The 15695-nt window shown below is 37.5% G+C and overlaps 1 protein-coding gene across 1 annotated transcript in view; it reads left to right on the top strand.

The window, feature by feature from the left end:
- Window positions 1–15036, top strand: part of ARFIP2 (ADP ribosylation factor interacting protein 2) — a 460071-nt gene extending 445035 nt beyond the window's left edge. The window contains exon 8 of the mRNA XM_053705691.1: window positions 15018–15036. Coding sequence (XP_053561666.1) covers window positions 15018–15036 — 19 coding nt within the window. The remainder of the gene's footprint in view (window positions 1–15017) is intronic.
- The last annotated feature ends 659 nt before the right edge of the window (window positions 15037–15695 follow it).

Genomic DNA, 15695 nt, shown 5'->3' with positions numbered 1-15695 from the left:
GCCTACACTCATGACCTTCCTCCTGAAATGCGCATCTCCAATGTTTTTCATGTCTCCCTCTTGAAACCATTGGTTTGTAATTGGTTTACCACTGTGTTGCCTCGTCCCTGCCCTATCTTTGTTGACAACCAGGAGGAGTATGAGGTCAGCAGCATTATTGACTCTCGTATGTCCAGGGGCCGCGTACAGTATTTGGTTCACTGGAGTGGCTACGGTCTGGAGGAGCGTTCATGGGTTCCCTCCTCTGATGTTCATGCTCCCGCCCTCCTCCGTTCCTTCCATGCCCATTTCCCCAATAAGCCTTTTGTCCTCCCGCGGGGGAGGGGACGTTGTGGGGAGAATAATGTCAGAATTTTTTCCCTGATCTGTTTGCCATGTGCTGCTGGCAGCCATTTTACTCACCTCTCTTCCTGACTCTGATGCATACTGTGTGATGCTGCTCATTTCCTGCACTTCCTTTTATGGCCAGACTGGTGTACATCATCCATGTGAGACAGGATGCAGTCTCAGAATTGTGATGTCATCACTTATTATTTAAAGGGCCTCTGTTCAGTATGCTTTGCCCTTGCGTTGTCTCAGACCTGTTTGTGATAGCTCCTGTGTATTATCTGGCTGTCTGACGTCCCTCCTGGTTCCTGATCTCTGGCTTGTTCCTGATTCTACTGTTCTCCTTGTTCCTGATTCCGGCTCATCTGACTATTCGCTTTGACTCCTGACTCAGCTTGTCTGACTAACAGTTCTGGTTTTGATTCCTGGCTTGTTATTTGACTTGTGGACTTTTTATTATTTTTTTGCTATTAATAAAGGTGTGATAATTTTTGCACTTCTTGTCTCAGTCTGATTCCTGGCACCCTGACACCTCCAAGGACTGTGATGCACTATGTTACCTTGTCAGATGGCTCCAATGGGGCTGATTTATCAATATGACTTATGTTTTATGACATAATAAAAAGAAAGTCATTAATATATTATTTTTCATCTTTATTTATGTATGTAATTTATTAAAATCTATATTTTATGTGGTAAATCCTTAAAGGGACAGGAAACCAAAAAATGGTCTTTCATTATTCAGATATATAATACAATTTTAAATAAATATCATATTTACATCTTATTTAATTTGCTTAATTTTCTGGATATACTTTGCTGAAAGGTTTATCTTTGCAAGATCATGAGTAGCAGAGAACCTAAGTTCTAGATGTTGATTGTTGGTTGCATATATATACATATATTGGTTGTTATTGGCTTATCCATGTGTTCATTTAGAGACTATTAGTGCATTGATGGACCTTTAAAATAATGATCCCAAGATTATTAAACTAATGAGATAACCAATGTAAATTTTGAAGTTGATGGAACAAGTATCCTCTCTGTGAATCCTGAACTTAATTGTTTGTATTTCATGTCCCTTTAAGTGATGCTGACCACAATTCTTAATTAATGGATCTGCATTTCTAATGTATTTATTTACTTTTTACATCAACATAGACATATAATATGTTTAAAACAGACTATTAGTTTAATGTTGACAGCACATGTATTCCAATTTCACTTATATCTTATTGTAGTAGTCTAACAAAAGAAATCACTGTGTGTAATGCACATATTTTAGCTGATTAATATCTTTCTATTATTATTGTTTCTCTTTAATTATCCAACGATATATTGTTATAGGGAGGCTGACCATATTTCCGCTTGAATAAGTGAGACATCTGATAAATACATGCGTTCATATTCTTATTCCAACAAATTCTTTAAACAACTCTGAAAACATCCCTGACATTTGTATTTCTCATGTGCCCCTTTTTAAAACGTAAAGATGGACACCAGAGCTATAGGTAACATGTGATGTATAACCAATCCACATTTTCATAATGTATCACGTAGCATTATTTCTCTTTAAAGGGAAATGAAACACAATAATTTATTTTATCATTTATGTATAACATACTATTGTAAAAATATTTTCTTTCCATAAATTCTCAAATTTGCTTCAGTCTCTTTGTATCATTTTTTTTAAGGAGCAGCAGTGCACTAATGGTTTCTAAATAAACACATAGGTGAACCAATAACAATCGGTATATATATGTAGCAACCAAACAGCATTTAGAACATAGGTTTTTTGCTGCTCTTGTCTTGAGATTACCTCGAAACACATTTCATCAAAAGATAACAATATAAAGAATCAAATTAAAATAATATCATTACATAATAGTATAACATAAATTGTGGGTTTTATGCCCATTAAACCCTGCTGCTTCCTAAATAGTTCGGAATACTCCTATTCTAATGAAATATATCCTTATTACCAACAATGGATTATATTTCATATATCACAGTATTACGTTATCTAGCGTGACATTCATAGATAACAATATAGCACATACTAGTTTTTTAAAATATAAATCCGTTTCTTATTAAGATGCAAAGATGTAAAATTTCTCCTTTGATTGGATGCCGTTTTTACGCGATCTCGAATGTACCATGTTGCTTAAGACGTCACATGCAAAGCTGTAAAATGAGTCCTTTGATCGAATGTCGTTTTTACGCGATCTCGGATGCGCCTTTGATTGGATGAAGTTTTTACGTGATCTCGGATGCGCCATGCTTAAGACATCACATCCCAAGGTGTTAAATCCGTCTGATTGGATTACGTTGTCCTGCAATATTTTACTTTCCATGTAACCAACGTTTGCAAATGAGAACACTAGTTTAAAACCATGACTTTCTTGGATTATGGATTGTGTCAATCATGTACATTGTTTAACCATATCTGATAAAGAACAGAGAAATCTGTTTGGATGGCTGTCTCCTTGAAGAAACGAATGAAGGCAAATTGTTTTCATGCATAATATAATTTGAGGCAAGTGCAAATCCATGAATATACTCCATCTTGTTTAATATGTTTGTCAACAAGATTTTCATTTTACTAAATTATTACTGTGTTGTGTTGAATTTTATACATATATAATTCCTAAAGATGAGCTTTTGTATTTGAATAAAGTAATCAATATGCATTGACCTTTATCATATGATAAATATATGAGTAGTCTACTTATTCTAGATGTTATGTCCTGATCTTTTTTCTTAATGTAAATGCTCAGTATCGTGTCATGTATGGCTTCCACATTGTTAATCTCCAAATATAGTACTTTGAGCATATATTTCTAATGTAACTCTTAAAAGGACATGAAACCAGATTCCTTCTAAATGAAATGTCTTTCTTAAATAATGCAAACATTATAATGTAGCTTTAATAAAATAGACTTAATTTAACACGTCGAGAGAAATATGGCATACACGCTTAGTATCCTATTCTAATATTTTCTTGTTTTAACAAGTACGTGTAGATATACCAACAAGCCCTAAGGATTAGTATATGTTAGCATATGTTCTTGTTTAAAGGGACAGTCAAGTCAAGCAAAACATTAATGATTTAAATATTAAAAAATGCAATTTTGTTCTAAAGTCTCTTAAACTTTTATCCCCAATGTATCTTTGTTCTCTTAGTGTTCTTAGTTGAAAGCTAAAGCTAGGAGGTCCATCTGCTCATTTCTTAGACCTTAATGAGTGCATCTAATCTGAATGCATTTGGACCACTAGAAGGCATTAGTTAATGTGCTTCATATAGAAAACAATGAGCTCATGCAGTATAGTTACCCTGGATTCATCACTGATTGGCTGAAATGCCAGTCTGTCAAAAGAACTGAAATAAGGGGTCATTTTGCCGAGTAAAACGTGTATTTCTATAAGTCTTGTTATTCAAAACTTGATAATGCATATTAAAGTGTTTTCTTTGTAATCAACAATAATTCATGTTATGACTGTCCCTTTAAGCTGTGTTGTTGACATCAAAACAGTGATACGCCATCATGTATAATTGTAATGGTCATTTTGTTTGAGATTAGGAGGCCTATTTATCAAGACGTCAACCGCAAATACGCTGGAATTCCGCAGCGTAATTGTGGCGAGCCTGATTCCCCTTATTTATCAAAGCCTACAGACCAGCAAAAGTAGAAATTTGTGACGTAACATACGATTCGCCAGTCTCAGTCCGACACAGATTGATGCTTACGTCACTACAGATGTTCCAAATGCAAATTTGGCACTATCAGACTACTTTTGCTAGTTAACAAATTCCTAGCAGGTCCGCTCGCCACTTTTCCGGCCCAGCGTACCTGGTTTTCAATGCCATAGGAATCAAAGGTTATCTGCTGCCTGATATCCCATTGATTCCTACGGGAGAATAAAAGTTATGTTTGCACCTAACATCCTAACATATACCCCGAGTCTAAACACCCCTAATCTGCCGTCCCCTATACCGCCGCCACCTACATTATACTTATTAACCCCTAATCTTCTGCCCCTACACCACCGCCACTTACATTATACTTATTAACCCCTATTCTACCGCTCCTGACACCGCCGCCACCTACATAAAGTAATTAACCCCTATCCCGCCACTCCCGGGCCCCACCACAATCAAATAAATGTATTAACCCCTAAACCCCTGGCCTCCCACATCACTACCACTTACTAAACCTATTAACCCCTAAACCACCAGCCCCCCACATTGCCATAAACTAAATTAAACTATTAACCCCTAAACCTAACAACCCGCTAACTTTATATGAAATATTAACTCATCCCTATATTATAATAAATTAAAACTTACCTTTAGATTTAAATTAAACTATATTAAACTACTAATTAACCTACCCTAACTATTATACTAAATTACATTAAACTATATTTAACTATTAATTAATCTACCCTAACTATTATACTAAATTACCTTAAACTATATTAAATTAATAATAATCTACCCTAACTATTATACTAATTTACATTAAACTATATTAAATTAATAATTAATCTACCCCAACTATTATACTAAATTACATTAAATTATATTAAATTAATAATTTATCTACCCTGTTATACTAAAATTACATTAAACTACAAATTAAATTAACTATATTATATATTTAAACACCTAACCCTACTCAAATAATTTAAATCTACACTAAAAAAATACTAAGTTACAAAAAATAACAAACACTAAGTTATACAAAAAAATAAACACTAAGTTAGAAAAAAATATAAAAGAAATTATCAAAGATTTAAGCAAATTACACCTATTCTAAGGGCCCTATGAAAATAAAAAAGCCCCCCCCCAAAATAAAAAAAAACCTAGCCTACAATAAACTACAAATAGCCCTTAAAAGGGCCTTTTGCAGGGCATTGCCCCAAAGAAATCAGCTCTTTTAACTGTAAATAAAAAATATAAATACCCCCCAACAGTAAAACACACCACCCACACAACCAACCCCCCCCCCCCCAAATAAAAACCTAACTAAAAAAACCTAAGTTCCCATTGCCCTGAAAAACACATTTGGATGGGCATTGCCCTTAAAAGGGCATTTAGCTCTATTGCAGCCCAAACCCTAATCTAAAACTAAAACCCACCCAATGAACCCTTTAAAAATCCTAACACTAACCCCTGAAGATTCACTTACAGTTTTGAAGATCAGACATCCATCCTCCAAGAAGCTGGCAGAAGTCTTCATCCAAGCAGCCAAAGTCTTCCTCCAAGCCCGCAGAAGTCTTCACCAAGACGGCATCTTCTATCTTCATCCAGCGCGGAGCGACTCCATCTTCAAGACATCCAACGCGGAGCATCCTCTTCGTTCGACGTCTTCTTCCTGAATGAAGGTTCCTTTAAATGACGTCATCCAAGATGGCGTCCCTTAGATTGCGATTGGCTGATAGAATTCTATCAGCCAATCGGAATTAAGGTTGAAAAAATCCTATTGGCTGTTGCAATCAGCCAATAGGATTGAGCTTTTATCCTATTGGCTGTTCCAATCAGCTATAATGATTGAGCTTGCATTCTATTGGCTGATTGGAATAGCCAATAGAATGCAAGCTCAATCCTATTGGCTGATTGCAACAGCCCATAGGATTTTTTCAACCTTAATTCCGATTGGCTGATAGAATTCTATCAACCAATCGGAATCTAAGGGACACCATTTTTGGATGACGTCATTTAAAGGAACCTTCATTCGGGAATAAGACGTCAAACGAAGAGGATGCTCCGCGTCAGATGTCTTGAAGATGGAGCTGCCCCGCGCAGGATGGATGAAGATAAAAGATGCCGTCTGGATGAAGACTTCTGCGGGCTTGGAGGAAGACTTCGGCCGCTTGGATGAAGACTTCTGCCGGCTTCTTGGAGGATGGATGTTGGATCTTCAAAACTCTAAGAGAATCTTCAGGGGTTAGTGTTAGGATTTTTTAAGGGTTTATTGGGTGGGTTTTAGTTTTAGATTAGGGTTTGGGCTGCAATAGAGCTAAATGCCATTTAAAGGGCAATGACCATCCAAATGCCCTTTTCAGGCAATGGGGAGCTTAGGTTTTTTTAGTTATGTTTTTATTTGGGGGGGTTGGTTGTGTGGGTGATGGGTTTTACTGTTGGGGGGTTATTTGTATTTTTACTTACAGGTAAAAGAGCAGATTTCTTTGGTTCAATGACCCGCAAAAGGCCCTTTTAAGGGCTATTTGTAGTTTATTGTAGGCTAGGTTTTTTTTTTATATTTTATGTAACTTAGTGTTTATTTTTTAGTGTAGCTTAGTCTTTGTTGTTTTTTTGTAACTTAGTAATTTTTTTAGTGTAGATTTAAATTATTTGAGTAGGGTTAGGTGTTTAAATAAATAAGATTGTTATTTTTATTTGTAGTATAATTTAATTTTAGTATAAAATTTAGGGTAGATTAATTATTAGTTTAATATAGCTTAATGTAATTTAGTATAATAGTTAGGGTAGATTAATTAATAGTTTAATATAGTTTAATGTAAATCTAAAGGTAAGTTTACATTTATTATAAGATAGGGATGAGTTAATATTTAATGTACAGTTAGCAGGTTGTTAGGTTTAGGGGTTAATAGGTTAATTTAGTTTATGGCGATGTGGGGGGCTGGCGGTTTAGGGTTTAATAACTTTATTTAGTTGCGGTGGGCTCCAAGAGCGGCAGGATAGGGGTTAATAACATAATGTAGGTAGCTGCGGTGTAGGGGGCGGCAGATTAGGGGTTAAGAACATAATGTAGGTGGCGGCGGTGTAGGGGGCGGCAGATTAGGGGTTAAGAACATAATGTAGGTGGCGGCGGTGTAGGGGGCGGCATTAGTGGTTAAGAACATAATGGAGGTGGCGGCGGGATAGGGGTTAATAAGTTTATTATTTAGTTGTGGCGGGGTCCGGGAGCTGAGGGATAGGGGTTAAACAGTTTAGTATAGTGGCAGTGTTTAGTGACAGTATACAAATAAAGCTGGGAAAAAGCCGAATAGCAGCAAGATCAATGACTGTCAGTTAACAACAGTCTGCTGCTCATCGCCCCGTACTTTATGCGCAGCTTTTTGACAGCTTTTTTGTTAAATATGGAAAGCGTATTCAGGTCTGCGGCAGCAATGTTAGGCGATTTCAGGCGAGCGTATTGGTGCCGTCGAATGCAGCATAGTTGACGGCTTGATAAGTAGGCCTCTAGGAGAACAGTTTGGACATCACATCGCAAAAACCAATCAATGTAATCAACAACATGTGATGATGTGGTCTCCACACACTTGTAAAACACACTCTGCAAACAATCTGCCTATTAAATACAGAGTGTGCTCCACAAGTGTAAGAAGACCACATCATCACATACCTATCCATTACACATTAAATAAAAATATATACAAAATTACTTCCTCTTCCTTCCCCTCTTCCCACGAGACTGAGGCTTTGGGGGGGCAACTGCCCCCTCTGACGAGTTCTCATAGTAGATGTTTAGGGAAGAGGGGGAGGAGGAGTACTGTGAGTGGTTAAGGGATCACCAGGCTGAGGAGGAGATTGAGGCAGAGGAGAAGATGGAGGAGGCCCAGGAGCAGATGGTGGGTTTTGCGCCTCCCGGAGGACCTGCAACATATCCTTAAGAGTATTCAAAATCTCTCTTTGATCTTCGTGAATATCATTCAGTACTCCCATCAGGTAGACTCTGCTTTCCGCCTGTTCCCTCCGGGAGGCATGCATCTCCTCTAGGAAATCAGTCAAGATCTGCACCTCTGCTATCTCTGCGGGTATGTTCTCCGGAGGAGCTGCTGCACGGCGGGCTGCTGGTGCACTAGGGGCTGCTGGTGCATGAGGGGCTGCTGCAGGGATCTTTTCTGCAGCGGGGGCTTCTTCAGGGGATGATGGTACAGGGATGTCTTCCATGTCTCCCCGAGGTGAAGAGTCATCTGCACCACTCTCATACCTGGGTGAAGGAGAAGCCTGTGGGTGCTGTGCTGCCTCCTCCCCGGGGGCAGACTCTGTATATTGTAAAAAGAAAGAAATCGAGATATTAGCACAGTTCCAAATAAAGATGTAAATGTTCTATTTTAAAGTGTATTAATGTATTAATGAGGCTGCCTTCGTAATTCTATTGTAAGCAAAAGCAATCGATACAATTTCAGCATTTGCAAACCCGTCTTTCTCATATCTATATGGTCAATCTGAATGTCTTTTTGTGTTTGTCTTAAATCTGTTTAAATGCACACCTAATCTGTAGACTAGATACTAATGTGATAGCTTTCTTGAAATGCAACTTTCACAAGGTAATTGTGAATGTGTTTATGTAATGTATAAAAAGCGTAATTGGGTTAGTCATATCCTTAAATAATTTGTGCGTGTTAATGGGCTATGAGGTGGATATAAAGAGATTATTAAATGAGCTTACTGGCAGATGAGAGGGGCAGGTTCCCGGTATCAACTCCTCCAATACTGACTATGGCCACCTCGGAGATGTTGGGATGCAGCATTTCCTCCCAGCGGGAAAACTCAAAGATCATTTCCGGACTGCCACCGGTCCCTGCTAGGTATTCCCTCTCCCTTGTGAGTTTTCTTTTCAGTTCAGCTCTGCAGTCCTGGTAACGATGCTGGATAGACTTCACATCCCTGTTATAGCCCCCCACTGCATTTACGGCATCCCTGATCTCCATCCACAGCTTCCTCTTATCCTTCTGTGCCTGCAGCCTCCTAGCCCTCTCCATATAAGCCTTGATGATGGCCTCTTTCTCAACCGTGGTATATCTCTCCTCCCTCTGCCTGGGCTTCCCATGTGATGTGAGCCTCTGTTCCCCGGACTATGAAGCTCCCTGTCTGCGCTGCACACCACTGGGCCCAGCCACTTGTTCATCTTCAACAATGTGGCTGGGTCCACCCACCCCTTCCTCTCCCCCTTCTTGTCCCATTCCTCTCCCCCTTCCTGTCCCGTTCCTCTCCCCCTTCCTGTCCCGTTCCTCTCCCCCTTCCTGTCCCGTTCCTCTTCCCCTCCCTCTCTCCTGCCTAGCCTCCTCTACAAGGTCATCCCTGAACTCAGCCCTAGCCTCCTGCGTAATGTACTCTAATAGCTCCGGGCTAATCTGCCCCCTATCCCCCCCTCCCGACATACTCAAACAAAATGTGAAGGTGCCCAAATGAAAGGGGGTCAAAATAATGAACAAAAAGTAAAAAAAGTGCTGAAAGTGTGAATGGGATATAAACAAAAGAGGGTAAGGGGTATTAAACAGATAAACATATATGTGTAAAAAGACGAAATTGAGGATATGTAAACAATATGTTTAATAAAACAAAAACCTATGGGATGAAAGGGAATGGGGTATGGGCTTAAAGGGAATGGGGTATGGGCTTAAAGTGAATGGGGTATGGAGTGTAGTATGAGAGGAAATGGGGTATGGAGTGTATGTATTGTTAGTAATAAGTGCATATATGTATTGAATGTGTTTGCATGTAAATGTGTTTATATAATGAATGTAGGAACAAAACACTTGCAAACTCACCCAAACAAACTAACTCTCACTAACTCTAACTCACACTAAATCTCTCTACTCTCCAATCTCTCTACTCTCAAATCTAACCAAACCCTCCAATGCCTAGACCTGCAGCTAGCTTGAAAAACATCTGCAAAAAAGCAGCGTTCAGCTTCTAACGCAGCCCCATTGATTCCTATGGGGAAATAAAATTTATGTCTACACCTAACACCCTAACATGAACCCAGAGTCTAAACACCCCTAATCTTACATTTATTAACCCCTAATCTGCCGCCCCCGACATCGCCGACACCTGCATTATATTATTAACCCCTAATCTGCCGCTCCAGACACCGCCGCCACTTACATTATCCCTGTGAACCACTAATCTGCTGCCCCCAACATTGCCGCCACCTACATTATATTTATTAACCCCTAATCTCCCCCTAACGTCGCCGCAACCTACCTACACTTATTAACCCCAATCTTCCGCCCCCATCGTCGCCGCTACTATATTAAATTTATTAACCCCTAAACCTAAGTCTAAACCTAACCCTAACACCCCCTAACTTAAATATAATTTAAATAAATCTAAATAAAATAACTACAATTAAATCAATAATTCCTATTTAAAACTAAATACTTACCTATAAAATAAACCATAAGATAGCTACAATATAAATAATAGTTACATTGTATCTATCTTAGGGTTTATATTTATTTTACAGGCAAGTTTGTATTTATTTTAACTAGGTACAATAGTTATTTAATAGTTATTAACTATTTAATAACTACCTAGCTAAAATAAAGACAAATTTACCTTTAAAATAAATCCTAACCTAAGTTACAATTACACCTAACTCTACACTATCATTAAATAAATTAACTAAATTAACTACAATTAATTACAATTAAATTAAATAAACTAAATTACGAAAAATAACAAACACTAAATTACAGAAAATAATAAAATAATTAAAAAAAATTAAACTAATTACACCTACTCTAATCCCCCTAATAAAATAAAAAAGCCCACCAAAATAATAAAATTCCCTACCCTATACTAAATTACAAATAGCCCTTAAAAGGGCCTTTTGCGGGGCATTGCCCCAAAGTAATCAGCTCTGTTACTTGTAAAAAAAAAAGACAATACCCCCTCCAACATTAAAACCCACATACCCAGAATCCTATCAGCCAATTGGAATTCAAGGGACGCCATCTTGGATGACATCATTTAAAGGAACCGTCATTCTTCGCTTGGACTTCGTTTGAAGAGGATGAACCTCGTCGGCTGGATTGAAGATGGACCCGCTCCGCTCCGGATAGATGAAGATAGAAGATGCCGTCTGGATGAAGACTTCTGCCGCTTGGAGGACCTCTTCTGCCCAGATCGGATGAAGACTTCTGCCCATCTGGAGGTCCACTTGTGCCCAGCTGGGTGAAGACGTCTCAAGGTAGGGTGATCTTCAAGGGGGTAGTGTTAGTTTTTTTAAGGGGGGATTGGGTGGGTTTTAGAGTAGGGTTGGGTGTGTGGGTGGTGGGTTTTAATGTTGGGGGGGGTATTGTCTTTTTTTTTTTACAGGTAATAGAGCTGCTTACTTTGGGGCAATGCCCCACAAAAGGCCCTTTAAGGGCTATTTGTATTTTAGTATAGGGTAGGGAATTTAATTATTTTGGTGGGCTTTTTTATTTTATTAGGGGGATTAGAGAAGGTGTAATTAGTTTAAAATGTTTTTAATTATTTTATTATTTTCTGTAATTTAGTGTTTGTTGTTTTTCGTAATTTAGTTTAATTTAATTGTAATTAATTGTAGTTAATTTAGTTAATTTATTTAATGATAGTGCAGTGTTAGGTGTAATTGTAACTTAGGTTAGGATTTATTTTACAGGTAACATAGTAGATAAGGTTGAAAAAAGACTGAAGTCCATCGAGTTCAACCTATACAAATCTAAAATACTTACAAAAAGCTCCAGTTAAGCTTAAATAACCCCATTAAAATGTGACCCATTTAATACTAGCAATCATATCCATGAATTTTGTTTATATACAGAAATTTATCCAGACTATTTTTAAATGTATCTATGGTATTGGCATTCACTACCTCCTTTGGTAATGAGTTCCACAATTTTATTGCTCTTACAGTGAAAAAACGTTTCCGTTGCAGGAGATTAAATCTCCTTTCCTCCAACCTTAAATTATGATCTCTTGTCAGAACCAATTTTCTTGGAATAAAAAGAGCTTCTGCCATCTCTGTATATGGGCCTTGAATATATTTATATAAAGTAATCATGTCACCTCTCAAGCGCCTTTTTTCTAAAGAGAACAGACCCAGTTTGGCTAGCCTCTCCTCATAGGTTAATTTCTCCAATCCCCTTATTAGCTTTGTGGCCCTTCTCTGAACTTTTTCTAGTTCTGCAATATCTTTTTTAGCAATCGGTCCCCAGAACTGCACTCCAAACTCAAGGTGAGGTCTTACCAGGGCTTTATATAATGACAGAATTATGCTTTCCTCCCTTGAATCAATGCCTCTTTTAATACATGCTAGTATCTTATTAGCCTTTGAAGCCGCTGCCCTGCATTGTGCACTTATCTTTAGCTTGTTATCTATTACTACTCCCAAATCCCTTTCCTCCTGTGTTTGGCTAAGTCTTGTCCCATTTAAAAAATACATAGCCTGCTTATTTTTACTTCCAAAATGTAGAACCTTACATTTTTCTGTATTAAATCTCATTTTCCATTCACTTGCCCATAGTTCTAATTTTAGCAAATCCCTTTGCAAAGAGAGTTCATCCTGCTCTGACCTAATGACCTTACTTAACTTAGTATCATCTGCAAAAATAGAGATGTCGCTATTTAATCCTTGCTCCAAGTCATTTATAAAAATATTAAAAAGAACAGGGCCCAGTACTGATCCCTGGGGGACGCCACTGATTACCTTTGTCCAATCTGAGTATGATCCATTTACTGCTACTCATTGCTCCCTATCTTTTATCCAGTTATTTATCCATGAGCTAACATTTTCAGCTATTCCCAGTCCCTTAATTTTGTGCATTAATCTCTCATGTGGCACTGTATCAAATGCCTTTGCAAAATCTAAGTATATCACATCAACTGATTCCCCTTTATCTATATTTTTACTTACTTCCTCGTAGAATCTAATTAGATTAGTTTGACATGATCTATTTCTCCTAAAGCCATGCTGATTAGAACTCATAATCTTGTTTACACAAATATGCTCATCAATATAATCCCTTATAATCCCTTCAAATATCTTCCCCACTATTGATGTCAGACTAACTGGTCTATAGCTTCCTGGATCATCCCTGCTTCCCTTTTTGAAGAGTGGCACCACATCAGCTTTACGCCAATCCTGGGGTACCATGCCTGAGGATAATGAGTCTTGAAAAATTAAGAGTAAAGGTTTGTCTATAACAGTGCTAAGTTCACTTAACACCCTTGGGTGTATTCCATCTGGGCCTGGAGTTTTATTTACCTTAATATTTTTTAGTTTTTTCCTGATATCCTCTAAACAAAACCCAGTTAGTGGTATGGACTGGCATGTTCTATTCTGTTCCAAAGTATCATTCAATGGTTCCTCTCTTGTGTATACTGAAGAAAAAAACTGGTTTAGTACCTCAGCCTTCTCCCTGTCATTATTTATCATGCTACCCTCCACACATTTTAATGTACCTATATTATCCTTCTTAGATTTTTTGCTATTTATGTACTTAAAGAACCTTTTAGGGTTAGACTTAGAATCCTTGGCAATTAATTTTTCATTTTCAATTTTGGCTAATTTGATTGCTTTTTTGCATGCTTTGTTACATTCCTTATAAATATTGTATGCTGAGTCTGTACTATTTTCTTTTAATAATTTAAATGCCCTACGTTTTTTCCTAATTTCTTTTAACACATTTTTATTTAGCCATAACGGCTTAGTTTTTTTATTTTTTATAAATTTGTATTTATTTTAGCTAGGTAGTTATTAAATAGTTAATAACTATTTAATAACTATTGTACCTAGTTAAAATAAATACAAAGTTGCCTGTAAAATAAATATAAACCCTAAGATAGATACAAATGTAACTATTAGTTATATTGTAGCTATCTTATGGTTTATTTTATCGGTAAGTATTTAGTCTTAAATAGGAATTATTTATTTAATTGTAGTTATTTTATTTCATTTTATTTAAATTATATTTAAGTTAGGGGGTGTTAGACTTAGGTTTAGACTTAGGTTTAGGGGTTAATAAATTTAATATAGTAGCGGCGACGTTGGGGTAGCAGATTAGGAGTTAATAAATGTAAGTAGGTGTAGGCGATGTTAGGGACGGAAGATTAGGGGTTAATCAAATTTAACTAGTGTTTGCGAGGCGGGAGTGCGGCGGTTTAGGGGTTAATATATTTATTTCAGTGGCGGCGATGTCCGGTCGGCAGATTAGGGGTTAAAAACTTTATTTTAGTGTTTCCGATGGGGGGGGGGCCTCGGTTTAGTGGTTAATAGGTAGTTTATGTGTGTTGATGTACTTTTTAGCACCTTAGTTAAGAGTTTTATGTTACAGCGTAAGCCCATAAAACTCTTAACTACTGACTTTTAAAGGTGGTACGAGTCTTGATAGGAGAGGCTGTACCACTCACTTCTTCCAAGACTCGTAATACCAGCGTTAGGCAAATCCCATTAAAAAGATAGGATACGCAATTGACGTAAGTGGATTTTCGGTATGCTCGAGTCGCGGAATGAAAGTGATCGGTACACCTGTACCTGCCAGACTCGTAATACCAGTGGGCGTTAAAAAGCAGCGTTGGGACCTCTCAACGCTGCTTTTTAAGGCTAATGCAAGACTCATAATCTCTCCGTTAGTAATTAGTATGTGTGCAATGTGTATTAGTTGTGTGAATTTGCGCATGCTCATATTGAGTTAGTATTTGTGTAATGTGTATAATGCGATGATGTCATAGTGATCGTTTTGCATAACATTGTCCAAAAGTAGTATCTGTAAATGTAAATGGTGATTTGTGATGGTCTCATATTTGTGAAGTGGTGTAAATGTTTATTTGTGCTAATGTTACGTAATCTTTAATGCAAATGTTTTGTTTGTGTATGAGCAATTCTTTTTTCCTGTGTTGCAAGATCTGAACGTATTTATGGATTCCTCGTTTAGTGTAAATGTTGTGCATTATTTTTTTTTTCCAGTTGTGAATGTGTAATGTGAATGTGCTATTTTGCATGAGCGATTGTTGTTTGTACATTACATGTGTGTTTTGTTATGCATTATGTGGTATACGTAATATGACAGAGCAGTGTGTATTTCTCACGAGATCGAGTGTTAGCTGAAAAATCTGTGCTTATTTAATTTAGCATTGATCTCTATGGGAGAATGTTTAACGCGCCTGTAATTACGCTTATTAAATAAACGCAGTAGTCGTGCTACCGTGACACGTTACGAGGTTGTTTTCAGACTCGTAATACCTACATTATAAAAAGATATGCAATGGAAATAACGTACAAGTCATTAGCGAGCAGCCATAACGCAAAACTCGTAATCTGGCCGTTAATTAAGTGTGAATTGTGCCTGTAAAACAAAAGTTATAATGGCTCACTGAAGTTCTTGTCATCTTTTGGCATCTGGTCCTTAGTCGTTACTAATCGCCTCTCTTTGAACCACATGGTTTTCTTTCCAAGGACCCTCAAAGGACTGAAAAGAGATTAAGACTGAGGCATTTCACACTACAACACTTCATCTGCAGTAGAAACCACATTCCCAGTTATTAACTTCACACTACAACACTTCATCTGCAGTAGAAACCACATTCCCAGTCATTAACTTCACACTACAACACTTCATCTGCAGTAGAAACCACATTCCCAGTC

This window comes from Bombina bombina, chromosome 3, assembly GCF_027579735.1.
Source record: "Bombina bombina isolate aBomBom1 chromosome 3, aBomBom1.pri, whole genome shotgun sequence".
NCBI classification, from domain to species: domain Eukaryota; kingdom Metazoa; phylum Chordata; class Amphibia; order Anura; family Bombinatoridae; genus Bombina; species Bombina bombina.
The sequence above is the reverse complement of the archived record's forward strand: the minus strand, read 5'-3'. Positions and strand labels throughout refer to the sequence as shown.